At 44.4% G+C, this 27,496-nt stretch overlaps 1 protein-coding gene across 6 annotated transcripts in view; it reads left to right on the top strand.

Annotated features, from left to right (window-relative positions):
* LOC115075772 (ankyrin repeat and fibronectin type-III domain-containing protein 1-like) overlaps positions 1-27,496 on the top strand; it is a 1,084,545-nt gene that overhangs the window by 72,593 nt on the left and 984,456 nt on the right. For 3 of the 6 annotated variants that reach the window (XM_029576526.1, XM_029576524.1, XM_029576522.1), the window contains exon 3: positions 11,193-11,339. In XM_029576526.1, coding sequence (XP_029432386.1) covers positions 11,193-11,339 — 147 coding nt within the window. Of the gene's footprint in view, positions 1-9,656; positions 9,712-11,192; positions 11,340-27,496 lie in introns of those variants that run through there. The other 3 variants (XM_029576523.1, XM_029576527.1, XM_029576528.1) reach the window with 3 other exon arrangements.

Below are 27,496 nucleotides of genomic sequence, written 5' to 3'. Positions count from 1 at the left end.
CTCCGCATTAGCCAGAGACTCTCATCTTGGAGCTGTTAACTCATTTCTGTCATCACTAGAATGAGAAATGATGTCTGAGATGCAGTACTGGTTGGTCTCATCTGCTTGGAGAGGTTCCCCCCATCCTCCACATGGTGATTTTTTTGACTGTTATCCCAGTATGACCTCTGAGGTGATTTAAGATGTAGCCCTAAGTATAACTTAAAATGTCCTTTTCATAGATCTTTGAAATGGCTGCTCAGTAACTTTAATATCTGTAAAATGGAAATAACTCCCTGCCATGTGGAAACTTGTCAGTATGCTCGTGGTCACTTGGTCTAGTGCTGTGGAGAGGGGGGGAGAAGAGGGGTTTCTAGAAATTGGCCTGCAAATGAGCCCATAATCTATCCCACTTTACAAAAACAAATATCATGCATCCAAAACTGATAGCTTTGGAGGCTAGAATGAGAGAGGAAATTGCTGAAAGCAAGTCTGTAACCACGAGACGCATTCCCAGACCAAGCTAGAGGGTATACTGCCGTGGAAGTCATGATTCAGTCTAGGGTGCTGGGCCACTGAAAACTGCAGCATAATGTGGAACAGAAGCATCCTGATGGTGGTGGTAAACGTTTCTTTTTCCAAAACATCTGTATAACTTTGTAGTGACACAGCAGAATATGCAAAGAAGTATACAGCAGGGCTATACTGGCGTAGTTACAATGCAAACTGCTAGACGGCTTCTGAAATGTGTGGGCCACCCACCGCTACCTATTTATATTTAATTTGCGCCTTTTCCTTGGTAGCTCAAGGGGAGTTTCGTTCAAGTCTTTCCCTGTCCTCAGCAGGCTTACAATTTAAGAGGCTTATTTACAGAAGTTCTGTTCCCCTCATTTTGCATCTATGGCAGGGGCCGGTGGAAGCCACGGATGAACTGGGTGGGGGGCCTAGGGCACCAGGGTCCTAGGGGCAGCAGCAAGACAGAAGAGACAGCCGCTGCCTCGGCAGCAGTAGTGGCAGCTCAGCAGCTGCCGGCAGGATATTTCACAGACCAGCGACTTGTCTGTCGCACCGCCCCCTACTGGCTCGAATCAAACCAATTTGACTCGATCCGGTAGTTGGGTCGGGTGAGGACGGACAGGTCAGTCGTCGGTGAAATATCCTGCCGGCAGCTGCTGAGCTGCCACTACTGCTGCCGCCGCAGCGGCTGTCTCTCCTGTCTTGCTGCCGACTGATGCGCGACCTGTCCGTCCTCACCCGACCCAACTACTAGTTTGATTTGAGCCGATGGGGGGGGGGGGGGGCGGGCACAAGACAGAAGGTTCACCTAGGGTATCTAATACCCTTGCACCGGCCCTGATCCATGGGGGGAAAGTGCCTGAGTACCTGGAGGCCAATAAAGGGTGAAGTGATTTTTCCAAGGTCACAAGGTGCTGCAATGGGATTTGAACCCCGGTTTCTTTTGTTCTCAACCCGCTGGACGACCACTCCACTCCAGCTACCCAGAAAGAAACTCCCTTACTGTGCAGACAACGTTGCTGCTGAAAAATAGATTGGCAAAAACAAGTTGTTCTGTATGAATCACAGAAAATGTCAAAACACCCCCTACATAGACTTCATACAGACGAAGTAACTTAACCATTGCAGGGCCAGAACTTTTATATTATGTGGTCATACTGCAGCTTACTCTCACTGACTTATAGGGCAAAAACTTAAAGTAAGTTGCAGTATGGCCATAGAATGGAAATATGTCAGTGAAAGTAAGCTGCAGTATGACCACATAATATAAAAGTTCTGGCCCTGCAAATTATTTATGGTTAAGTTACTTCATCTGTATGAAGTCTGTGTAGAGGTGTTTTGACATTTTCTGCTAAAAAACAAAAAAACATAGACCCTCCATGCCTCCAAACTGGAGAAAGGAACCAAATTCTGAGGAACGTTAGTTGGGGGGAATGAAGGACATACCTTTTGTCTTCTGAATATATCGGAGCAAATACAATATTGAGAGGAACAATGCCAAAGAGATTTTTTTTTTCAAAAATAGTTCTTGCTCTGCAGCTTTCTGCTGCTGCTTTGAGCTTTCAGCTGAATAGGAACCAGATGGCCCATGGTGCTAATATTATAGCACCATGGGCCGTCATGCACAGCCATCAGGTTATTCCCTTATCATTCTTTATCACCACTCTTTCCTCCCATCTAGACCAGCTTTTGCAGTGACAGCCCTCTGGCTGAGAAGCAAAGGCACTGGAACCTGGCACAATTGCATATTGAACCGGCCAGTAGGTGTTGCTCTTTGATGACCGGGATTCTCTCCCACTGAGGGGGCTGAGATGGGTCATAATTAATTTTAATGCAAAAGTAAGATTGCCTGTTGCGGGGGAGTAGATACAAATAGTAACTATAAACTGAAGCTAGCTCGCTGTCTTAAATCTCTTGCTTATGAGGTGTCCCAGTGTACAGTATAATCAGTACTGAGTTGTTTTTTCTCTCTTCTTCCAATATGTCAGTGTGATTGGCAGTCCCTGCTTGACTTTTCTCACATCTGTTTTTTTGTTTTTATAGTGTATCTCATACTTTGTGCTCTGCATTCTGTCTAACTATCGATGGGCATGCTTATATGCTGTGGTGACTAAGTAGACTAGCAGCCATGCCACAGTGAAGTGCCATATGATTATCAGAATTACAAGCCAGAGAGAGTAATGACAGATGGGAGGGTGAGGTGTTGACCTTACCCATGACTGCTTTAGTAGAGTTTAATCCCCTGATAACACAGCAATGACTAGTTTTTATACTGCAAGCCTGCTATTCTGTGCTAGTTTTATGGATGTTTGGGATGTGTTTACACAGCTTGTTTGGACAGATGATAATCATCCCCTAAGGAAATGAAACATAGTAGGAATCAATAGGAAGTTTCTCGTCCTCCGGGTGAGAATTTGTGATGTTCTAAGTTTGTGGGAGTTTGACAGTGAATTCTCTCTTTCTGTAAATAGTAGATACATGTCATCTGTGCCAGCATTTGAAAGCACTAGAAAGGGGAACTGTTTTAATCTTTCATTGTAATATAGGAAAATAATGTGACTAGTTATAAGGACTAAACTAGAAAGTGTTCAGTTTTTCTAGGCAAATTATAAATAAATAAAATACATATGTATGTAACATGCACGCAGACACTAATATAAAAACCCATCAAAAATGACAGAAGATTTACAGATCCCTCCACCCCCCCAATATAACTCCCCTGTGTCAGCAACCACGCTTCCCCCCCTCCCCCGTCTAGTCTGCTATATCTCTCTGCCTTCTCTCTCCCCCCAACCATTTCCAGCTTCCTCTCCCTTACCCTGTCGTCTGCCAAAGTGTTGAGGGGCAGAAGTGAGGACCTGTTGCTCCTATCCCACTGGCCAGTGGCCACAACATCCACGATGGTGCCAGCTCAGCTTTGGTTGGCTGTCTTTTTCTCTAGCATCTACTTCAGCGTAAATGCATACATGCTCACACAATCCATGCACATATGGCGATTACTTTTGATTTGGAAACTTTAGAATTATTAAAAAAATAAATAAATAAATAAAATCTAATCACTTAAAAACTGCTTCAGCAATTCATAAGTTAAAATGACTCAAGTTCAACTTAATTTATAAATCATTCCTTGACTTCTCATAGTAAAGAAAATAAAAATGCTGGCAATCAGATTTTGTATTGGTAAGAACCCACAAGAGTACTGAAGCGACGATTGTAGCTATTTTTTTTTGTTTCGTTTATGTGAGTGTTGAGTTAATTCATAAAATATAAGGCGTTGATAGCTGAAAACTCAAAAATTCTGTTGAATTTAAATGGAAAATTGCCCAGGTACATTTGTATGACAAAAGCTTTATGTAAAAGTTGGATATCAAAATTTAAATTACAAAAACAAAATAAATGTTCTTACAGCTATCCAAAATGCCTCTCAAAAATTTCTTACTTCCTGGTAGGGTCATCTCTTCTTCAAACATGAACACGTCTGCTCAACTTTATATAGTTTTTATCAATTTTTGGTGCAATCATACTCTGAAAGATATTGTAATTTACACAAGCCAATGCTAAAAGATAACATGAAACAACCAGCGATTCATGTAATCATCTTGTATCTATTTTTGTTTTCAGTTATAGTCTACCTAAGGGCCAATTTTCAAAGGGTGTAGGTTCCTAACTTTTAGAGCTAGGCTCCTAAAATGACCCTCTTCAAAATGTACTAGGCTTGGGTGTCTAAATTTAGGAACCTTTTCACTAGGTCCCTAAATTTAGGAGCTTAAAAAGTGGGTGGATACAGGGACGGCATTAGGGTGAGGAAACAAAGTTGGGAGTTTAGCACTGATTTTCAGAACTAGATACCTAACTTACGGGCCGATACAGTAAGGACGCGTAAGAAACAGTGCGGCAGTGCCAGGCACCCGCTCGTTTGCTGCGCGCATATTTTGGTTCACATACCGCTCGATTCAGTATTCAAATTAGACGCAAATCCAAGCGGCGTCCAAAGTGCTTCAATAAAGCGGTAGGCGTTCGTAATCCATTTTACTGTATAGAGCGGTATGCAGCGCCTATACAGTATCCAGGGTGCGCTGGTACCTGTCATTTCAAATGTCAATTCAAATGTCATTCCACCAGGTAAGTGGATGGTTCTTTTCTACAGACCCCGCTGCCTTGAGCACCCGGCTGGACGTCCAAGCCACGACCTTGGACATCCGGCCGGATGCTCAAGGCAGCGGTGTCTCCAATCATGGATGCCCGGATACAGGCGGGAAGGTCCATGAACGGACGCCCCGACCTTGGACGTCCGAGGTCGCAGCTTCCGTTCATGGACCTTCCTGCTTGTAGGCCCCGCTGCCTTGAGCGCCCGGCTGGACGTCCAAGTTTCCCAGTACATACATGGATCTGCAACACTGTGTATTCTCAAGTTTGTATTCTCAACTCAGCTATGCATTCTTATTTCAGCATCTACTACAGCCTTATTCTAGATGCAGGAGGAAGGCTCCGTAGAGGTGTCCGTAGAGGTGTCCATGTCTCCGCTGGACCCCGGAGCCTCAGGATGCCTAGCGGACGCCCATCTCTCTGGTGTCCATAGAGGCGTCCATGTCCGGAGCCTCAGAGACGTACAATTTAACCCTAGCCTGGCACGGCTCCCATCTAACGCCAGGGACAGAGTAGGCGGTAAATATTCAGGTTAAAGATGCAGTAAATAAGCTGGTTAAAAGGGCGATAATTTGGGCGCACGTTACTGTATCGGAGGGAATAGCTAATCCGATCATTAACATAACATATATACATGCGGTGGGCGGAAATGGATACACGTCCTTTTCGGCAAGCAGTAAGGACGCGTAAAAGCAGATACTGAATTGTGGGTACATCTTACGCGTCCAAAACGTGCGTCCAAAGCGGGTTAAAAACCGGGTAACCACGACCGCACTTTACTGTATCGGCCCATTAGGTATCCTAAATCTAGGCAAATGTAAGGCATTCCTAAATTGCCCAAGTTTCAGGAACGTAAATTTATATTAACTTTCAGCTGAAAAATTAGGATCCTAAGGACCTGATTCACTAACTAGTCAATTTTAAAAGCCCTACGCGCGCCAAAGGCAGGAGATACGCGCGTGACTCAGCCCGGCGCACACCACGAGGATTTTAAAAACCACTTGAGTTTGAGCTTATTTCCAGGTACATGAACAAAAAATTTTTTTACAAAAAGGGGCATGAAGTGGTCTGGGCGGAACATGGGTAAGACATGGGTGGGCTGGGACTAGACCATGAAGTCAGTGCGTAAGTAATGTGCACAAATGTGCACTGAGGTCCCCTACTGCGTAACTTCTGCTATGGACAGTGCGTAAGTCATGTAAGAAAAAAAGAGAGGCTAGTCAGCGGGATTTTAAGGGTTGGGGATAATAAGGTAAAAGGGAGGCAAGTTAGCTGGGGGTTTAGGAAGTCCTCTCCTTTACTGGGGCAAACTGGGGAAAAAGAGCTATAGCAACGGTGCGTGTACCTACTAAAATTCCCCCCACTTTCGTGCAAGAGGCAGCGTTTGCGTGCACATATGTGCGTCAATATAAAATTATGAGCGGTTATAACGCGCGCGTTTGCGTACATATACGCCCATATGTTATAAAATTGCCATGTCCATTTGTGCACGCTGGCAAATGCTTGCACATGCGTGGCCAAGCATGGGTCTCATTATCTACTTTCAAGGGTTTTTCCCATAGACACACAATGGGAGAAAAGTCTCGAATCTGGTCCTAAGTTTGGCTGAAATTAGATGACCAACTTAGGATCCTAAATGTAGGTATAGGGATTCTTTAGAGCCCCACTAATTAAATTGTCCTTAGCTTAAACCCTAGGCTAGGGTATTGTAGTTTGCAGACAATCCCTGCAGGCACCTTCACAGAGACTTGTCTGGATTGGTCAGCAGTGCACTATAAAAGCAGGCTGTGCATGAGGAGAAATGTGGTAGTTGGAGTTGAGTTTTTGATTTGGAGGAGGAAGTTAGTAGTAGTGGCCTCCATTTTAGGCCCCACAGCCTGATCCAAGGAAAGAGACTGTGCCCTGTCCTCTATCAACCAGGTCTGGAAGGGATTGTTGTAGAAGAGGAGGGACAGCAGTGACCTGACAGAGAAGAAAAGTATGTTTGCAGAGGGTTTTGATCTTTTTGGGGGGAGAAATTATTTTGCCACCAGTTCCTGCCCACGGAGAAGGAGGAGAGATTGTAGATTTTGAACACTTTTGGAACTTTCTACCACCAGATGTCCAGATAGTAACATCAGAGAGGGGAAGAGAGTGTGTTAGAGACCCAAGTCCCCACGAGAAGCCGAATTACTCCCTAGTTCCTGCCATCTAAGGGACACTGATTCGACTAATGGAACTGAGAAAAGAGGCACCCTTGGACTCTTTATTTTTGGTAAGAAGATAAATTGGAGAATTTCTGTTGTGAATTGGATTTCAGGTATGTTTGGTTGCTGTAAATTTTTGTTGAAACCCCCGCCAGCATCTTCATTCAGAGTCAGAAGTGCCCTACAGCAAGGACATCCAAATAGTGGGGCAGATTTTATAAATCTGCGCACACGCGTACTTTTGTTCGTGCACTAGGCGTGAACAAGAGTACGCAGGATTTCAATAGATACGTGCGTAGCCATTAAAATCCGGGGTCGCCGCGCGCAAGGTTGCCCAAAATCGGGAGCCTGCACGCGCCGAGCCGCGCAGCCTGCCTCCGTTCCCTCCGAGGCCGCTCTGAAATCGGAGCAGCCTCGGAGGGAACTTTCCTTCGCCTTCCCCTCACCTTCCCCTACCTAACCCACCCCCCCGGCCCTATCTAAACCTTCCCCCTACCTCTATCACGAAAGTTACGCCTACTCGAAGCAGGCGTAACTTTGCGCGCGCCGGGCCGGCTGCCGGGCTCCATGTTCCGGTCCGGGGCCTGGTCCAGGGGCCGCTGTCATGCCCCCGGAACGCCCCCGGGCCGGAACCACACCCCCAAAACGCTGCGTCACTCCCGACACGCCCCTCCATGCAAGCCCCGGGACTTACGTGCGTCCCGGGGCTTGTGTGCGCCGCCGAGCCTATGCAAAATAGGCTCGGCGGCGCGCAGGGGGGGTTTGGGGTAGGTTTTCGGGGGGTACGCGTGTACCCCTTTGAAAATCTACCCCAGTGAGTGCAGCTGAGAGGGCAACTAAAGAAGGACTAAAAGACTGTGTATTGGTGCCCACCCTAGGGCCCTGGAAGTTAAATTCTCCTCCCCATCCAGCACCCCGGGGAGAATATCTTCTGGGAGAGAAGACAGTGGTGAGAGAGTGACCTTGGAGGATAAGTGTGCACCCTGGCATTCTGGGAAGTCCTCGGCTTACATAAGACTTCAGTGGCTTTTTGAATATCGGCCTCCTAGTGTTCATCACAAAAATCAACAGAAAACGTGTGAATTAATAGGATGTCTTCTGGATCCAAACAGAGCCAGCTTCCACAAGGAGATATGAAATGTAAGTTTTCTTTAGATCCCAGCTACATCACTGGGCTTCTGTTTTGTGGTAGTATTAGAAAAGACTTTAACTACCATATACCAAGGCAAATAAATAATGCTACACCAGGGACCATGGTTTTTGAAAAGTCTTGCCTCTTATGAATAGTTTTCAGTGGCATTCTGGATTTCTCAGTTAGGTTTTTGCCACTTTCTCACGCTGCCATGTTGACAATGGAGGACGTACACTGAGGTGCTCTAGGCCTTTAATAGAAGCTACAATGTGTCCTGTCCCCTTCAGCTTATCCACCTGCCCACTCTCATGTTGGGAATCACAGCGACAATTCACCTACTGAGAGACCAAGCAGCAGGAGGTGGGAAGAAGGAAAGAGAAGAGATTGAATGGTCATGGTTTGGGTGTCTCTCAGAGGTGACCTGCTCAGGAAGGACTATTAATTTGGTGTTTTCCAGGAGAGATTTCCCTCCATCCCCCTGAGGTTGATGAGAGCATGGAAATCCAGCGTTAATAACTTGTAAATTCCCATTTTTACCCACCTCCAACCCTTTGACATAGCAGCATCAGGATTTCTGAGAGGATCAGTATTACTACGCTTAAATGGGGAGTAAAAAAAGAAAAAAGGCATCATTGTCAAGTGTATTTGATTGCTATTTATAATTAATAAATACGGAAAGCTCTTCTGAAAGCAGAGTGCCACCGTTGCCAGTTTTTCAAAACACTTTTTTTTTTTCTCCTGACAGCGTCATAGGGAGATCTTGTGATTATGCTTCACAAAAAAACTTTTGCAATTACATGATGATGAGATGATGCTCCACACAGAAGAAAATAAAAGCATTCTTGTTTCTTAAATGGTTCAGGCAGTTTCCAGATTGCAAGAGAGATCTACAGCTTTGAAGCTGAAACCTCTATCCCTTTTATTCCTTCCTTCCACGCTCAACAGGAAATGCATGTTCTGTATGCATCATGCTGGCGTTTCATTCACTATATTTGATGCTCCTTTCATCCTTTTCCTGCCTTTATTTTTCCCTAAGGGCTTGGTTACTGCTTACCAACCTACTATATTCCTGCCAGACCATCCATTTCTTCTGGCTAGGCTTACTGCTTGTATTCTGGTTCTTCCTTTTCGTTCTGTTTCTAATGGTGACTTTGGCTTTGTGACGTTTTGTTTAGTTACACTTTTGTTTCATGGGGGCTTGTGTTTATGGAAGGTGACGTGCAGGTAAACTTGTATTAGAACGTTGAATATGACAGCATATAAAGACCAGACGGCCCATCCACATCTTCTGCTCAACTTTATAGCCCTTTCCTCTCTCTCTCAAAGATACTCCTGTGCTTGTCCCATGTTTTCTTGAATGATGATATTGTTCTGGTCACCATCACCTTTATAGGGAGGCTATTCTATGCGTCCACCACTTTTTTTTGAAAAAAAATAATAAAAAAAAATGTTTCCTTAGATTATTCCTTTCCACACTCATCTCATGACACCTTCAGAGACTCCTTTCTGTTGAAAGAGGCCAGCCTCCTGTGCATTTATTTCTTGAAGGTATTTAAATGTCTCTCCTTTCCCTCCTTTCCTTCATGGTTATACATGTTTAAATCTTTGTCTGCCCCTATATGCTTTATGATAAAGACTGTTGACCATTTTAGTAGCTGTCCTCTGGACTGACTATTTTCGTTTATATCTGTTTGAAGGCGTGCTCTCCAGAGTTGTTCTCAGGACTCCAAATGAACTGTCACTCCAAATGAGGTATTGCTTCCTTTTTCCTGCTGGTAATTCCTCCCCCTGTGCACCCTTTTGGCTTTTAGAACAGGACAGCTGCAGCCTGCATCTGAGACACTTTTAAGGCAGCAGCAGGCCAGCAGCTCACACACACTATGGAGTTTGACTGGGACAGGGCAAAGGCAGCTGCTAGGGTGAGGAGCAGAAGAGGGGAGAAGTAGCCTAGTGGTTAGAGCAGTGGGTTACGAACCAAGAGACCAGGGTTCGAGTCCCGCTGGCGCCAGCCGTCCAGTGCTCCTACCATGTGATAGGGGCCGGCCAATGACACTGTTACCCCGTCACATGGTAAGGGCAAAGGGCCATCGGTGCCATTTTTATTAGTGGCAGCCGACAGCCCGAGAGCGGGAGATCGCTCCTGGGGCCCACTGGACCACCAGGTAATTTTAAAACGTTTTGGGGGGGGGGGGGTCGGGAGGGTGGTGGAGGCTAAGGGAGCGGTTTTAAAGGGTCGGGGTGGGTTTTTAGGTTGTGTCCTAACTCCCGTTAGTGTGCACTAACCCGATTAACGATTTTTTCACGATAAATCTGTGGAATTTCTATTGTATCGCATTCTTTAACGATTAATGATTTAAAAAATATCGGATGATATTTTTAATCTTCAAAAAATGATTCACATCTCTAATTTCTACTGGTGAGTTCAGACAGCAGTATATACCTAGTTTGTTTTACATTGACCTACGAAAGGGAGTCCTTTGGACACACCTAGCTAGTCGGGTTTATCCACAATGAATATGGAGGCAGTGCATGCAAATCTATCTCATGTATATTCATTGTGGATATCCTGAAAACACAACTGGCTAAATATGGCTTAAGGGATTGGGTTGAGAACTACTGGGTTAGTGATTTGTCTGCTGACTTTTATTTTAACACAGTAATTTTAGAGTAAGAATTTTATTGAGTGCTAAAACCCTTTTCTATTCTGTGAGATCTGATTGGTTGTAGAAGTGAGTTCCAGTGAGGGAGCTGGATATTTGAACATTTTTTTTTCTGATATTACCTGTACCTGGGATAGAGGGAAAACAGGAGTGCCACAACATACTAAAGCCATGCAAAATAAAACAGCTAACATAAATCGATGGCCTGAAACTAGATCTTAGTTCAGAGAATTCCATATTACAAAAACGCTACTGCCACAATTGACGCTGGCAGTCTTTTCTGGATGCCAGGAATAGAATGGGCATGGACAAAGAATTATGTTCCCCAGTTTAGATGTTCTCAGCTACACAGGTCATTTGGTATGGCAGCATGGAAGGGTTTTGCTATTCCTGAGTATATACTGCACCCAGTTGGTTGATAAATGAACGCATGTTTCCCATTCAGTTAGTCTGGTATTGACACTCAATTCCAAAGGCAGGTCTTGTCTTGTCAATCTTGTCTTGTCAATCACATACATTTAATTAAGCAATAATATTGATAATAGATTTCTATGTCTGTTTATTCCATTCAAGCTATGAAGCAGCATCTGGGAATGTTGAGACTTGGTCAAGCTGGGCAGTGGCTTGTGATGTTGCGATGCATGAGAGCCTGGTGATGGTGTCTGTAGAATCTGTGGATCTGGATCCAGAAGAGAGGGGGAATATGAACATTATAAAAGAGTAAGTCAGTCATGTCTCTTTCCTCTACTCCCTCACATGTTCTTTGTGGTGGTTGGTATTAATGTCTGTCGAATGGTGCGCCAGTATCCTCCATCCCAGGGGTCCTCAAACTGGAGGGCAGGGAAGTTTATACTGTGGGGACTGGGATTGCCCAAGGAGAGATGGGAGCTAACTGACTAGAAGGAGCTGCTACTTGAGTGAGTAAAGACTAAAATACTTGATACTGTGAACAGCAAACTGCTACCAAAGGAGATATTGTCCATAGCTTTCTTATAATCTTTTTAAAAAAATTAGTAATTAAAACAGGATAGCAAGTTCTTCAGGTAACACCAAGGCAGAGCGTGTTGTGCATACACTGGGAAGCAGGTTGTACTAACAATTACATCTCAACAAACTAAGGGCTTGATTTACTAAGGCTTTTCTCCCCCTAAGTGACCTGGGAAATAGCCATTGAGACAGTGTTGCAAAGTCTGAATCACCTGGAAAAGTGGAGCTCTGGGGCAGGAATACTTGGAATTCAGAAATTTATTTATTTATAACTTTTCTATACCGAAGTTCAAATAACAGAGTTAATTATCACTCCGGTTTACATTGCAACCATAAAAACAGTGACAAAGTTGTCTTACATAGAACAGGGGGAGAGAAAAACTTGGTTACAGCTTAAGCATGGGGAGTAACGTGTCAAAACTGGTAAGAACTGATAAGACTTGGCTTTTTGGGGTAACAAGGGATTCTGAGGGAGGGGGTAGGAATGAGGGATTGTAAGGGGGTTGGAAGGGGGGTTGGAAGGTGGAGGGGGGGGGGTAGCGGAGGGTTACCATAGATTTATTGAAACTAATATACATATATTAAATAGCTTAGGTAGCGGAAGAAAAAGTGCTTAGGCATCTGAGCTTAGGAAGAGAAGGTCCGTGGAGGATGAGGCAAGGACGAGTGTTATGGGAAGGCTTGAGTTATGGGAAGACAGAAATCAAGTTTAATATTCTACAGATAGATCTAGATGTGATTAGTTCACCAAATTTCACCAAGGAAGACAATGTATGGAAGATATGAAAAAAGCAAACAATCCTAGAATACATCAAACGAATTTTGCATGACAGAAACTCAGGAATAATTTTACTCATGCACAAGGGATTACTCCATTCATGTCTGAAATATTGCTGAATGGGTTAATCTTTCTCACTAGGGGTTCTGATATAAGAAGGAATATGTTAAAACAAAACAAAAAAAAACCCCTCCTAATGCAGTAAATAAATGGTATGCCAGTGTATTAGGAGTTAAAAAGCATGTAAACTGGAGTTAAAATGTGCACTCAGCCTTTTGCATAAGTCCACATTTTAACTCTGGTGGGAAAAAAGTCTCTGGGATTTTTCGTTTATGTGCACAAAACAAGCACTTTTGTTTGCATAAGTCTTTTATGTCCTCAGATCATGTTTTCTGTGCAAAAAAACAAACAGATTTCAAGGCCTGGCACTGTAACTCCAGCTTCCACCCATAGACTAACATTAGCCCCAGAAACTTTGCCCCACCTGTGACCAGAGTTAAGTTTCCAGTGCTAAGACAACACAATTTAATCCAGTGTACCTCTCCATGTTGGGAGGGGGGAGTGCCAGGGAGGTAGTATCTAATGCCATCATTAGCATGGAATTTGCGTGAGAGGGTGCTAACCTGTACACACATTGTCGTGCTTACGTTTCTGTGCGCAAAACTCCTTGCTGCATCGGCAGTAAATTCTATGGGTTAAACCATGCGCCCTGCTTGAGCCTGATATCACATCGACCTCTAGGCAAGAGAAGAGCCAACAGCTGAAACTGTACAAGAGCTAATAACATGGAGCAATGCTTGTAGAGCTGCAACTGTAAGAACAGATTAGATAAAGGAAATCTATGTTGTCTGGAATAGAGAAGGCTTGAGAACCCCCCCCCCTTTTTTTTTTTTTTTAAAGATGGAGAACAGTTTTGAAGGGACCTTCTTGGCACTGGCAGTATTTAAAAAAAAAACAAACAACCCAAAAAAACCCAATAGTGGTCACAAGCAGCTATTCAGAAACTGGAACATCCTTTCTCCCAAGAGGGTTGTTAACATTTGAAATAGTCCTTGAGAATGTGGTTTACCGGAAGGTCAGTGTGCAACTTGGGATGGACAGATTCCTGCTGGTACATGCAGCCATGGAATGTTGGCCCTGACTTGTCCATGATTAACTCAATGGGCTATAAGTCTTTCCATCATAAACTACCTCTTCCCCCCCCCCCCCCCCCCCCAAGGAAAATCATGATCCCACATAAAAATCCATGTCTTTTCCCCTCATATTAAATAAATATAACCAGGTTAATTTAACATAGTAATAAATATAATATTTATTTATTACTATGTTAAATTAACATTCGGTTATATTGTTCCATCTGTTCCTTGGTTCCATGTAAAGCCCCTTTCTCTATTGGGCAGTTCATCGTTTTATGTAAACCGGAGTGATTTGTAGTTCTTACAAGAACTTCGGTATATAAAAATTAAAAATAAATAAATAAATATTAAACAAATGACTGGAGAAAGTGAGCCAGGTTAATCTAGACCAGCATGTCAGTCTGTGAATCTGTTCCTCCTATCTCTTTGCTGTGTTATGGCTGCACCATGCTTTCTGATGCTGCTGGACCCTCTGTAAATTTCATAACAAGATCCCTCACTAAAACAAACGTTCAATGATGCCGTGCTCAAAGATAGTTGACGGCACCCTGTTCGTCCCTCCCAATGCAGCCGGTTGGTGAAACATGGCCATGTTGGGGGACAGCATGACACATGTACACTTTTGACAACTGATTGAATTAATCCCTCAGTAAGTTTCTGAAAAAAAATGTTTCCTATTGAGTGACGAAAGATTGAACAGATTTACTGACTCTACACAAATTATAACTTTATGTGCTATATTTGTGTTTGCTTTATTCCATGTTTCTATCCACTAGTCTGTGCTATATAGAAGGTGATTTTATCACTCTGCATAGTGGGATAAAATCTCTTTCTTTTGTGCGCAGATTCTATCCCACGTTTTCAAGGCCAATTTACTGTATGTGTATAAATTTGCTGTGAAAATCTGTGTATAAATGCCAGAGTGTGAGCACAGATTAACTCAGAGGGTGTGACTTGTGGGTAAACTTGTGTTTGCTTTTTACTGTGAGAATCTGTATGCAGTGCTTTCCTCCCACCAATAGGGGCCCTCATCGGGCCATGTTCCCTGCTGCTCAGTCTTCCAAGCCCCATGACTTGAAGGTTCTGTTGGCAGCCATGTTTCCTTGTACTGCTGCAGGATAAAAGCTTGCCCTTCAGCAAGTACTGTGCTTCAGCTTGGGTTGTAGTCCAGTCCTTGTTGTGGTCCTCTGTTGCTCTAGTCCTTGTATTTGGCCTTCTGTTTCTCCATTTAGCCCTAGTATTGTGGCCTTCTTAGATCTTATTTTGTGTCCCTGTTCTAGCCTTGTCTTTGTTTTGTCTGTCTGTCCTGTATCTTGTGATGCATTCCCTGTTCTGTGTTTGTGGATACCCTTTTGACTTATTGTAGCACTGCCTTAGTAGTTGTCCTTTTGTACCTGTCCTCAAGTGCATCTTCTGTTAAGACCTACTGTCCACCAGAATGTAAGGGCTTAACCCAGGAGGGAGATGGCCAGTCCAGGCAGAAAATCATGGTGCCAGGCCAGTTCTGCCTGGTACTAGCCTTCTCTGTTTGGGTCCAGCCTTGCTCCTGTTCTGGGTGTTAGCGAACACTGGCACCAATGTAGTCACATTTACAATAAAAAAAAAAAAAAAGTATATGTGTGCATTCCAATTCTGTCCCCAAGAATGCCTTTCTGCATTTCACATAAAAGTACATGTGTAACCAGGTTATGCACATGCTTTTTTTTCACATTGAGCTCTGGGCTATTTTATATTATCCATTGACATGCATGAAATGGGATTTTATGCATGAAATTGACTTTGAAAATCAGGCCCATGATGTTCAGTGTCACCTACTGTCTTGGTAAACTAATGTTAGTCATTTTAGGAACAGTTCCCATCATACCTCTTTCCTCCTGCTATCCCTTCTGCTGCTCCTCCTTCCTCTATTTTTAAGTAAGTCTGCTGGTGCAGGATTCTCATGTTGCAGGTCTCCATTCTTATGTGGGTGGTACTGTTGGTCCCATGGTGTAGCCGAGGCCCTTCTGAAGAACTGCAGTGATTATGAGACAAATCTGTGAGAGGGGAACTGCACTGGATCTTTGAGAAGGTTTGGAAATGAAGTCCTTCGCTTAATCTGATTGCAGATACTTTTATACATTATGAGACCAAATGGAAACATCAAGAGGCTGAGACTCTAGGTCTGAAATAGACTGTGGCTATCTGAGTCATATTTGGGTCAATCCTGTCTGAGAGCAGCAGTAGGGTTGCCAAGTAACTGGTATTTGGCTGGCCTGGGTGGTTTTCATTAAGGGAAGCCAATGTGTGACGGGACCTTTAAACCAGCCAATGTTAGTAAGTACTAGGTTTCTGCAGACCATTGGCCTCCATACTGGCAGAGATACCCCTACCCTGTGTGTGCCAGGGACTTGAGCCAGTATGCACTGCTCTGCTCATAGGCCCTGCAATAACCATGCCCATTCCCGACTTCCATATGGGAGGTGGAGCCTTGGAGTTGAGGCGCACACATGAATTCATTCTCTGGCCGCCTTAAGCTGCTACTACTGCCACTACTGGGCTTTGGACTGGTTTGTATGTTAACAAGAAAAGGTCCATGGAGGGATTTTTTGTTACAGAGCAGAGGAGCAGTTGGCTGGTTTTGCTGTTATTGAAAGTTGACAACCCTAAGGAGGAAGGAGTGTGTATCGAATACTGAGGTGTCGTGCACCAGCTGCAGGGTTAAATAACTGCCAACATTTGACTTTTTAAGAAAACTTATTTTTCCCTAATGGAGAAGATATCGGAGGGTAGAGAGAGAGAGCTAGGGACCTGGACAAACATGCCTGGTCTGTGAAGAGGCAGATTCAGAAGGGAGGATATGCGCGGGGTCAGGTCCTGCAGATGCCGAGCGCATATTAGGAGTGGCCCAGCCACATATGTAATTCCTGGTACACTCAGAAGTGCTGGACTGTCTCAGAGGGTGGGGTCCAGGCGACACAGCAGCCATTAGGCTCTGTCTGCTTTGAAGGAGCAGTAAATAATGAAACAAAAAAAAATTGTCTAGATAGGAAGGGGTTGGGGTCAGGGAGGAGAGGGGAAAAGGTAGGAAGGTTAATTAGGGAGATAGGAAAATTCTTTCCCATTCCGCTCTTTAATTGGAGTTGCATGCGAGACACGACACCCACCTGCACTTACACGTGCTGATATTAAAATCAGCAGCGCATATGCATGCGTAAATAGTATTTTATAACAAGCGTGCATGTTATAAAATCGCTGGTCCATGTGTGTGCGGCGGGACCTGCGGGCACATGGACACACGTGCACGTTTTTGAAAATCTACCTCTTAATGAATAGAATAATATTCAATAATTAAAAACTCATATAAAAAATCTTCCAAACATCAATAAAATATTTAAAAACAGACACATCAAATAACACCAACAATAAAAATATGGATTTTAAAAAAATTCCCCATTATCCATACCTTGAAACTTTTGATTTCCAGATGCCCTGAAATTGTCATGGATTAGCAGGCAGAGAAAATGGTGTGTGTGTGTGTGTGTGCACATGGCCCCCCCCCCCCCTCACTTCCTCCTTGACGTAGCAGGCAGCAGCAATCTCCTTCAGTCCTCATGGCCAAAGGAACGACTTCCAGCCACAAGGCATTGGATTACTTCTAGCAGGGTGGGCTCCTCCTTCCCAGCAGCGTGGCCCCATCAAAATTGTCAGCGTGGTAAGCACTGCTTTAGTAAGTGGAAAAGCAGCGCAGCCCCGTCAGAATCAGCAGAATTGCCAGCGGGGCTGCGCTGCTTTTCCACTTAAGGCCGTGCCAACTATGCCGTTAATTTCAGTGGGGAAGCGCTGCTTTTCTTTGCTGAGGATGCGCCAGTGGCTGGCCGCACTGCTCTCGTTGGTGCCTTTTGGTAGCAGTGCTTATGGCCGTGGCCATATTGGCCATAGGCATGCTATGGCTCAGCATTTAATCCCATTCTTTCATTTTACAAGCACACTCTACAGACAAATCATTTTCCATACCCACAGCGCTGAATTAATTCTGCACCATTCTCCATATCGACCTAGAGGTCTACATTTAAAAGCTATTTCGATGGATAACTGAAGTTATCCGTCTAAATTGCTACCTGGCTATATTGAGCTACCTCTACCCTGTGTGTGCCAGAGACTATGTGGCTAACTCTGGTCGGGCCGTAGGACTGTCCTAAAGTTAGCTAGTTAGACATAACCAACTAACTTTAAGATAGCAGGCTATATTCAGTGGTGCGACTATGCCACTGAATATACCCTGCTAATTAGCCAGACACATTTATCCGGCTAACTAGCCGAGCTGGACAGCGGCTGAAAATGAACCTCCAAAAGAATTAGCAGTGCAAGATGACACCTGTCCATGGAAAACCCAAATTGAAATTCTTCATGTTTAAATTTTTGTGTGTGCACTCACACAGCAATTCATTGTGAAACAAGATGAATAGTAAACTTATGGGTTCATTAAAGTACGTGTTGCTCCTATTCAGCACCATGGTGTGGACAGCTCCTGTGGTGGACAGATACCCACGTCAAAATTTAATAATGCTTTTCAAAATGCTAAAATGCGCTAATAAAGTGATTAGCAAACTGCTGACTGCCAGGTCACGTTTTGTGCATAAAGCAGTGCTTATTATTTCTGTAGCAGCGTGCCGCAGCATAGGTCCACACGGTTACTGGCCCTGCCTCAGAGAGCTTAAATCTAAGTTTCAGCAGTGGAAGGTGAGGTGTTGCTGGGAATGGTGGATTTTATAAACCCAGAGGATCCTCTGCGTTTATAGTTCTGTGCTCTAATCCCTGTTCCACCTTTCAGCTTAAATAAACTGAAAGTTTCATTGATTTGAAAATGAATTTGTTTCCATAGGGCACTTCTTGAATGTGAAAATTACATGGCCAAATGAAACAACTATTTTTTTTTCCCAGGAGAGTGGTTTCTCTTCCTTGGTGTACAGTTTACTACAGCATATCTTTTGGGTTTTTTTTTTACCTGCATCACCCTCAGACACCATCTGCCATGTAGAGGTGGGGGATGATGCCCTCTTAATGTTTGTGTGCTGCAGCTATTTTTGAACTCTTCAGGTGTTTGAATTTACTTTGCCTCCAGTTCCTCTGGGAGCCCTGCTTGATTATGAATAACTCCTCCATTTACGTGCATCGGGATTAAAATAATTCCATTTTTGCTGGCTTACTCTTAAGACTTCCAAATGTCATTTTGGTTGTAGTAAATGAAACTGCATGAGAAAGCACTTAGGGAGATGCACTGAATGGTCAGATTTGTTTTCTCTAATATGCAGCAGCATTTTTTTTTAAAATAACTTTTTATTTAATAGAACCTTTTTGGTATACAATAACGTACAAACGCTGTACTGGCATCATATTAGGCAGGGGAAAAAAGGAGAATCAGCAAATATACACTCAGAGGAAATGTTGATACATCAAGAAATAAAATACAATAAAAAAAATAAAATTAAGCAGAATACTGATGATAAATATCCCAAATCAAATTATCTTTAAAGGTCTGACCCTTCAACACATAACTAAGTTTTTCAAGGTCAGCCACCACCCTCACCTGGGATCTCCAATGATCTATGTTAGGACTAAACTTCCAAAAGGTTGCAATTGTGTATCTGGCAGCTAATAATAACTGAGTAACTAATTTATGACATTTTGAAAGTATGGACGAACCTGTCCATCTCCCCACAAAAAACAGTAAAGGTGTAATTCACACCAGGAGTCCCAATATATCAGCAATTTCCTGTGTGATCTGTGACAAGAATGGTCACAGTCTCTGGCATGACCACCACATAGGCTTATAAGATCCTCTCTCCCCGCACCTAAGCCAACAAAGAGGACTTGCCTCAGGTATAAATTTGGAATAATATGTTGGTGTGCGGTATGTCCTGTGAAGTAACCTAATCATTAGCTCAGTACGTTTAACACAGATAGAGATGTGATGTGCAGCCTGCCAAATAGTCTTCCAGGTCTTAGCATCTAAATTCATCCTCAGGTCTGCATTCCAAGTCTCTATTAAAGCAGGAGAGGTGGTGAGACAATATTTTCCCACAAGACGGCCCCTGTACAGTAAGGCAGTCCCCTTCCTTTTAGCATCTGAGTCACTCAGATATTTCTCCACACCATTCAACTGTTGCAGGGATTCACCTAAGTTAAAATGGTGCTCAGGGTCATTCCGTAACTGAAAAAAGGAGGCCCGTGACTCCTGGTGAAGCTCGAACTTTCTCTCAAGCTCAGAAAAATCCATGAAAGTGTCATCAACCCACAAATCAGAAAGAAGGACCAACTCTTTGTCCCTCTAGACCCTAAAGATAGGAGAAAAGGTGCAACTAACCCACACTGGGTTCTCAAGTATGGGTGTGATAGGGGATAAACGTTCCTCATCCATACCCAAAAATTTTTAACCTGGTTCCAAACCATGAGAGTATGAGTCATAGGACTAGACCTACTTATTTTACATCTTAGGGGAGAAGTAGGAGCCAAAAACTAATTCAGCTTGCTCCTTTTCCAACCCCAACCATGCTATGTGCCCTCCATGCAGCCACTCATTCATCCCCACCAACCAGTCCGCCCAGTAATAAAAGTGAATATTGGGCAGAGCCATATCACCCTGAGTTTTGGAAAACCATAAAGTACTCAATTTCAGTCTTGCCCTACACTGCTTCCAGACAAATTTATCCATTGCCTTATGTAGGACAATAAAAATCTGAGCAGGCACATTACAAGGGAGATGTTGAAAGAGATAAAGCAACATAGACATCTTTAAGTTAATCCTACCAGCCCAGGAGACTGATAGGTGTTCCCAATTGCCCAGGTCTTGTTTAATATGTTTGAACATGGGACTATAATTTTTAGAACAGAGATACCGAAGGTTTTTAGTAACCTGAATACCAAGGTAGGTAAACCCATTCTCAACTCTTTGAACCAAACAAGGTAACACCTTCTCCAAACACAGTTGCAAAATTTTTACCAATATTTTTATATCTGAATTTAAAAGGGAAATGGGGTGGTAGAAGCCGTAAAACACAGCATCTTTCCCAGGCTTAGGTATCAAAACAATATTAGCATCAGCCATATCATGCAGAGAACCCTCTCTACCACATTATGTATTGGATGCAGAAACTGGGTGACATCAGGAAGAAATCTTTTAAAAAAATTCAATGGAATACCCATCTAGACCCAGACACTTCCCCTTGGGCAATTCAGAAATAGCCAGCTGAATTTCTTGCATTGTAATAGTCGTCAACAACACCTCAGCTTGTTCATCTGAAACACAGCCATATCTAAGCCCCTAAGGAAACATTGAATATCCACCTTGGAAACTGAGATCGGATCAGTGTATAAATCAGTAAAAAATTAAAGAAAAGTCTGTTCTATTTCCTGAGGTATAGTCATAAGTGAACCATCAGATTTTGTAATTTTAGAAATAAAAGATTTGCCCACCTTTCTTTTAACAGCTCTAGCCAGAAGGGCACCTGATTTATCACTGTGTTCGTAAAACTTCACCCTGGTGTATTTTATAGCTTTTTCTATTTTATCTACCTTCAAAGATTGAAGGGTCTGTCTAGCCTTCTCAAGCTTCCGCAGTGTACGTGGAGAGCAATTCTATTTGAGGGTTTCCAACTTGTGAATTTGGACCAAAAGATCATAGATTTTTTTTCTTCCTGTCCCTCTGGAGCAGCGGTTCTCAACCTATGGGTCGCGACCCCGGCGGGGGTCGTACGCCCAAAACGCAGGGGTCGCGCGCTCCCGGTCTCTCCCGCTGCCGTTGCCGCCGGGCTGTCAGCACGTTCAAGCCCAGCGGGAACGGCAGCGGCGCTAGAAGAAGCTCTGCACCCGCGGCTGGGCCTTTTCTTCTTCCTGCGCCTGCCCCTCCCGTGACCCGGAACAGGAAGTGAATCGTGGTGCGCGGGAAGGAGAGAGAGCCGCGCGAAAAAGTAGCAGCGGCGGCTGCAGCATCGGCCCCCGAGCAGTTGAAGCAGCCAGTAATGGAGAAAGGAGAGAGCAGCACGAGCCTCCTGCGGCCGATGGGATTCTTCTTTCTTGGTCAGTGGAGGCTGCTGCAGCTCCCATTTGTGCTCAGGGGAGAAGAGGAAGTGAGTGAGAGAAAGAGAGAGAAGCAGCCAGCCAGCCTGTGTGTGATTGACTGGTCAGAGAGCTGATGTGTGTGTGTATGTGAGAGACAATGAAAGTGATTGCTCAGGGAGATGACTGATGTGTATGTGAGAGTGTGAGACATCAGTCAGGGAGGTGACTGATGTGTGTGTGTGAGAGAGAGAAAAAGCATGGAAGGGAGAAGTCTGGGTATGTGAGAAAGCATGGGCGTAAGAAGCCTGGTGTTGTGGGGGTGAAAGAAAGCATGGGAGTGAGAAACCAGGGTGAGTGTGCATGCATGAGAGAGAGAGACTGCTTGGTAAGGTGATGGTGTGTGTGAGAGAAAAAGACTGGTGTGTGTGTGTGAATGAGAGAAAATGTGATTCAGGGAATGAGAAGCCTGTGCACGTGGAGAGTGAGCATGGAAATGAGAGAGACTGGTGTGTGTGTAACAGAGAGAAAGTGATTATGGGAATGAGAAGCCTGTGCATGTGGAGAGAACAAGCATGGGAGTGAGAGACTGGTGAGTGAGTGAGTATGTGTGTGTGAGAGAGAGAGAGAGACAGAGAAAGTGATTATGAGAGTGAGAAGCCCGTATATGTAAGTAGAACACGGGAGTGGGAAGCCTGTGTGTGTGTGTGTGTGTGTGTGTGTATGGCATGAGAGAAACTGTTCAGGAAGGTGACTGGTGTGTGTGTGCCAAAGACTGTTTGGGAGATGATTGGTGTGTGAGAGACAGAAACTGGTCATGGGGGCATGACTGGTATGGTGTGTGTGTGTGTGAGAGACATGGGCACTAAGGAAGAGGACCATAAGTATAGAGCTTAACTTCTACTGCTGCTTCTGGTGAGTGCCACGGCCTGCAGGGAAGGGGAGTAGGAGAGCTGCTGGAGGGGGTAAGTAAAGGTGGCTTTTTAAGTTTATTTTTCTTGACTGCCATTTTAATTGTGTGATGTCTGCTTTTTTGAAATATTTTATTGGTGTTTGGAGAATGTTTAATAGTTTTTATGCGTTTTTAATTGTTGGATGTTCATAGCTGTTTTGAAACATTTATTCTGCTTATTAGTATAGTTTTACAATTATTTCTGTGTGGGGATCTATAGCTGCTTGCTAGTTCTGTTTTCCTAATAAGAGGTGTATTGGTTTTTAGGACCTGATTTAATATTTGTAGTGTTGCCTTTTCATAGATAGGGTTGCTCCTGTTTGAGTGTATTCCATAATACAGGTGTAACTGTGTGCGGATTAGTTATGTGCATTACTACAGATCCTGGGAGTATGTTAGGTCGGTTCTGTGTCTGTTACCGAGATGAGATATTTTGCTAGCATGTAAGCATTTGTATCGGTCTTATTTGTTGTGTTTTCTCAGAGGACATGCATTGGTGGTAAACTGCTGTCTTTTCATAAGTAGGGCTATTGAGCCTGGAAATAGAAGGAGTTTGAGTTGCTGTTACTGAGATGTCACTAGAACCAGAATATCTTTTTTGTAGGGTGAGTTGTATGGGGAATGTCATAATTCTGCTTTACATCCATTATTGTGGATACAAACTGTACTTTTACATCTAGCCCCGTGACGATCATGGGTCAGTGTGCCATGCATGTGAGAACCTATGGTGAGTTGAGTTACATTCACATTATAAATGTCATAATTAAATGATAAGTGTGCACTAAATCCAACCCCATCCATAACCCCGCCCCCATATGACCAAAGCCCCGCCCTCACCCCACCCTCACGGGGCGAGGGCGGGGCGAGGGGTCACCGCAACATGAGGAACTGTATTGCGGGGTCATGGCATTAGAAAGGTTGAGAACCACTGCTCTGGAGGAAACTAACATAATTATTTTCCCTCTCAAAAAAGACTTAAAGGCCTCCCATCGCAGCGTAGGCTCATAAGCACCCTCCAGGTTGTGCTCATTATACTTAGCAACAGCGTCTTTAACTAAATCAAGAAAATGCCTATCTCCCAATAACATAGTGTTCAACCTCCAGGAGAGGGAGGGGGAAAAAGTATCCCTGAATGAAAACTGTAGTTGAACTGGGTGGTGATCAGAAAAGGGTAATATATCCAACACTGAATGTTATGACTTGTAGGTGTGTGGGCCCTGGGCCGAGGTGAGAGATGGTACCGCCCATAGGGAGGAGACCTGTGAGCCTCACCGTCGGGAAGCACGGTCTCAGCGGACGTCAGACACAGCTGTGGAATAGAGTCTTTATTATAAAAGTAGAAAAGGCACAGCCCACGTAGCGGGGGTTGCAGGAGGAAGAGACCAGGTCTGAGAAAGGGGTACACCCAGAGAGAATGCCTCGGACGTGGATATCCGGTAATGGTCCGCAGAGCGGGGTACACCGAAGAAGTCTCTCCGAAGTGATGATGCAGTAGTGGCCTGCAGCACAGGGTACACTGAGGGATTCCTCACTCAGAGATGGTGTTGTAGTGGCCCGGGTATTGGGTACACTGGCGAGGGACCTGTAGCGATGACGTGGCAATGACCTGCAGCACAGGGTACACCGATCTGGTTCCTCACTAGAGCTGGCACAGTATTGGCCCGAGACCCAGGGTACACCGGAAGAGGGTTCTGTAGCGATGACGTAGCAATGGCCTGCAGCGCAGGGTACACAGAGGTGGCTCCTCACTAGTGCTGGCACGGTAGTGGCCTGAGGTGCGGGGTACACCGGAGAGGATCTCACAATAAAGCTGGTTCAGTAGTAGTCCGTGGAGACAAGGTACTCACAGAGTGATAGTTCCAGGAGAGGTCCCGGGGAATGGGAACAGACCACAGGCCAAGGCAGAAGGCCCTCCGAAGAGTGGATAGCCAGAGATGAGGAAGGGCCCCCGAGGAGCGGGTACCCAGAGCGTCTCACGCCGAAGTGCAGGAACTGGAACAGGAAGTCTATACGAGAGAAGCGGATTCAGCAATGAGGGAGCTCCTTGCTAACTCGTTGATAGGCAGGGCCAGGCAGCTTAAGTACAGCAGAGTGTAGACGTCAGCCAAAGGGGACGCCCCCGAGGTTCCCGCCATGACGTGCTTAATACTGGCCCGTGCGCGCGCGCCTAAGTGATCCCACGAGCAAGATGGCGGTCGGCATCGCCCATGCTGTCCCGGGAACGCCAGGGAGGTCGGCGGTAGCTGGCAGAGGCTGCCACTTTCCCCAGTGATATCAGGGCTGCATAAAAAGAGGTGACTATTAGTGGTTGCAGCCGTCTGCGACCGGGCGTAACACTGAATATGAGAGAGAAAATTTTTATAACAAAGAAAATTATCCAGACGACTATATGTACCATGCCTAGGTGAAAAAAAGGTGTAATCTCTGGACCCCCCCCCCCCCCTACATGGGTATCTCACCACACACCCACTAATTGTAACATATCGTTTAAAGCTATAAGTGGAGACAATTGAGAAGTTAGGGATTGAGGCGAAGAGGACCTGTCCAACATAGGGTCAGGGCACACAGTCCAGTCCCCTCCCATGCACAACAACTCAAATCCAAAGGGAACAAGGCGATCAACAAGTAGGCAAAAAAAAATAAATCCGTGTGACCTGTATTAGGGCCATAGAAATTAACTAAGGTAAAGTTAAACAAACCCAGGGTACAATCAAGAAAAATGTATCTTCCCTACAGGTCACTAAAAGATCTGTTGACCACCAAGGGCAAGTTTTTGTGTTAAGTATACAAACACCTCAGCTACAGGAGTTAAGGAGAAAGTTCTTTTTTACTCAACGCACAATTAAACTCTGGAATTTGTTGCCAGAGGATGTGGTTAGTGCAGTTAGTATAGCTGTGTTTAAAAAAGGATTGGATAAGTTCTTGGAGGAGAAGTCCATTACCTGCTATTAAGTTCACTTAGAGAATAGCCACTGCCATTAGCAATGGTTACATGGAATAGACTTAGTTTTTGGGTACTTGCCAGGTTCTTATGGCCTGGATTGGCCACTGTTGGAAACAGGATGCTGGGCTTGATGGACCCTTGGTCTGACCCAGTATGGCATTTTGTTATGTTCTAATAGTAAACAGAGCCCACCCACCTACATCGAAGCTTAACTTGTTCGGAATCAGTGAGATGGGTTTCTTGTAAAAAGAGAACTTCAGCCCGCTGCCATCTAGACAGCTGTAGGATGCATTTTCTTTTTATAGGAGATGAAATACCCCGCACATTTAAAGAGAGGCAGTTCAGAGTGGTAGACGTTTAAACATGGAGAGGATCAAAGAAATAAGGATGATAACACTGTGTAGAGTAGAAAATGATCACCAGGTTTCTATACCTTCCAGCCAAGATCCCAGTCCAACGGGCCATACCTAATGCATTTAGGAAAAGGGTTAGGGCCAGTCAATCAAAAATCTGAATCCCTGCCAAATTAATAAAAATATGCCATGCCCCTGTCCCACCGTGTATATGAAAAAACAAACCCCAAAACCTATAATACCACAACCCCATAACCATCCCACCCCATCCCCAAAATCCAATGAGAGTCTTTTACCCCACCCCCCTTACCCCTCAAGTGTGAATTCCTTTGGGACTTGCGAGGGTGGGGTGGGGTGGAGAGCCTCACTAACCCAGTAAAATACCACCCTAGCCTCACCTAATATCAGGTGAACAAATCCAAACCTCCACAACTGCGCCCCCACCATCTCTTATCCATCTCCCAACCAAGAAACCACCCAGCGGTCTGCAGTTTATTCCATCATACAACCAACATCTCCCTCCTCTCAGGATCATCGCTCCAAGGCAATACAGTAAAAAAGCAAAAAAGAGAGAGAAGCAGCAATTCAGCCACAAAAGAAATACCAGACATAGAGACTTCCCAGCATATTCCCAGAAAAAAAGAAAATAAGGGTAACACATTTACTAAAAAAAAAAGGAAGTCCATTCAAAGAGTCTGGAAATCTTGTAATGGGGATAAAAAAAATCTGCACGGAGTAGAAGTCATCAATAAAAAAAACACCAAATAGAAAAAGGAAAAAGAAAGCCATGCATTGCTGTAGAAATGAAAACAAAAAAGTGAAAAAAGTCCCCAAAAACAATGCTTCCACACCTTCCTCGTTCATTTCCAGGAAAAGCCCAGCACATGCACATGAAAAGACTGAGAGGCCGAATATGGAATACACCACCGGTACTGTGATAATAAAAAAAAACCAAACCAACCCCCCCCCCCCCCCCCGCCAAAAAAAACCAAAACTACAGCCGTTGTGCTGTGAAAAAATAGCAGTTAAAAAGTCAAAGTTGGACCACAAAAACAGTAAAGGCATTGCAGGGCACCTCTCTAGGTGACTTCCGCCATGCTCTAGCAAAGAAAAAGTCCATAGTAGTCTCCAGCCTCGACTCCCGCTAAGTAACCAAAAAGCAATGAAGATGTATATCAAACAGTGCACTTCTTGCCCAGGTAATTAATCCCTAGATTCATCATTCTGCTTTATTTATAGCAGAATGATGAGTCGTGAAAAAAAAAAGGGGTGGGCAGTTGGCCACATTGTGGCACTGCGGTTTTGCCACGCTGCACAGTATTGCCCCCATAGAACCATGGGAAAAGGTGTAGTTACTTCCCACGGTGCTGCTGGTGATTAATGTGAAAAATATTATCCCCCGCAGCACTGCCGGGAGATAACTCTGCCCAAACCCCTCCTATACTTCTCCCCTTCACCAAATTTTAATAATACTGCCACGATACTGACACATCGCAAAATAATGGTTATGTGTCCCGTTGATGACCATCTCTGTACTCTTTAATCCACTGGGGAAACTACAGGCACAGTGTCCAGGGTAACCAATACCCCATTAAAAAAAAAACCATAGCTTGGCAGGATATATAAGGCATATCTGACGTTTAAAGTTTGTAATTCTTTTTTCACCGCTAGAAATTGCTATCATTTTCGCTGC

Source organism: Rhinatrema bivittatum, chromosome 14, assembly GCF_901001135.1.
Source record: "Rhinatrema bivittatum chromosome 14, aRhiBiv1.1, whole genome shotgun sequence".
NCBI classification, from domain to species: Eukaryota; Metazoa; Chordata; class Amphibia; order Gymnophiona; family Rhinatrematidae; genus Rhinatrema; species Rhinatrema bivittatum.
Note: the sequence above shows the minus strand (reverse complement) of the source record. Positions and strands in the feature narration are given on the sequence as shown.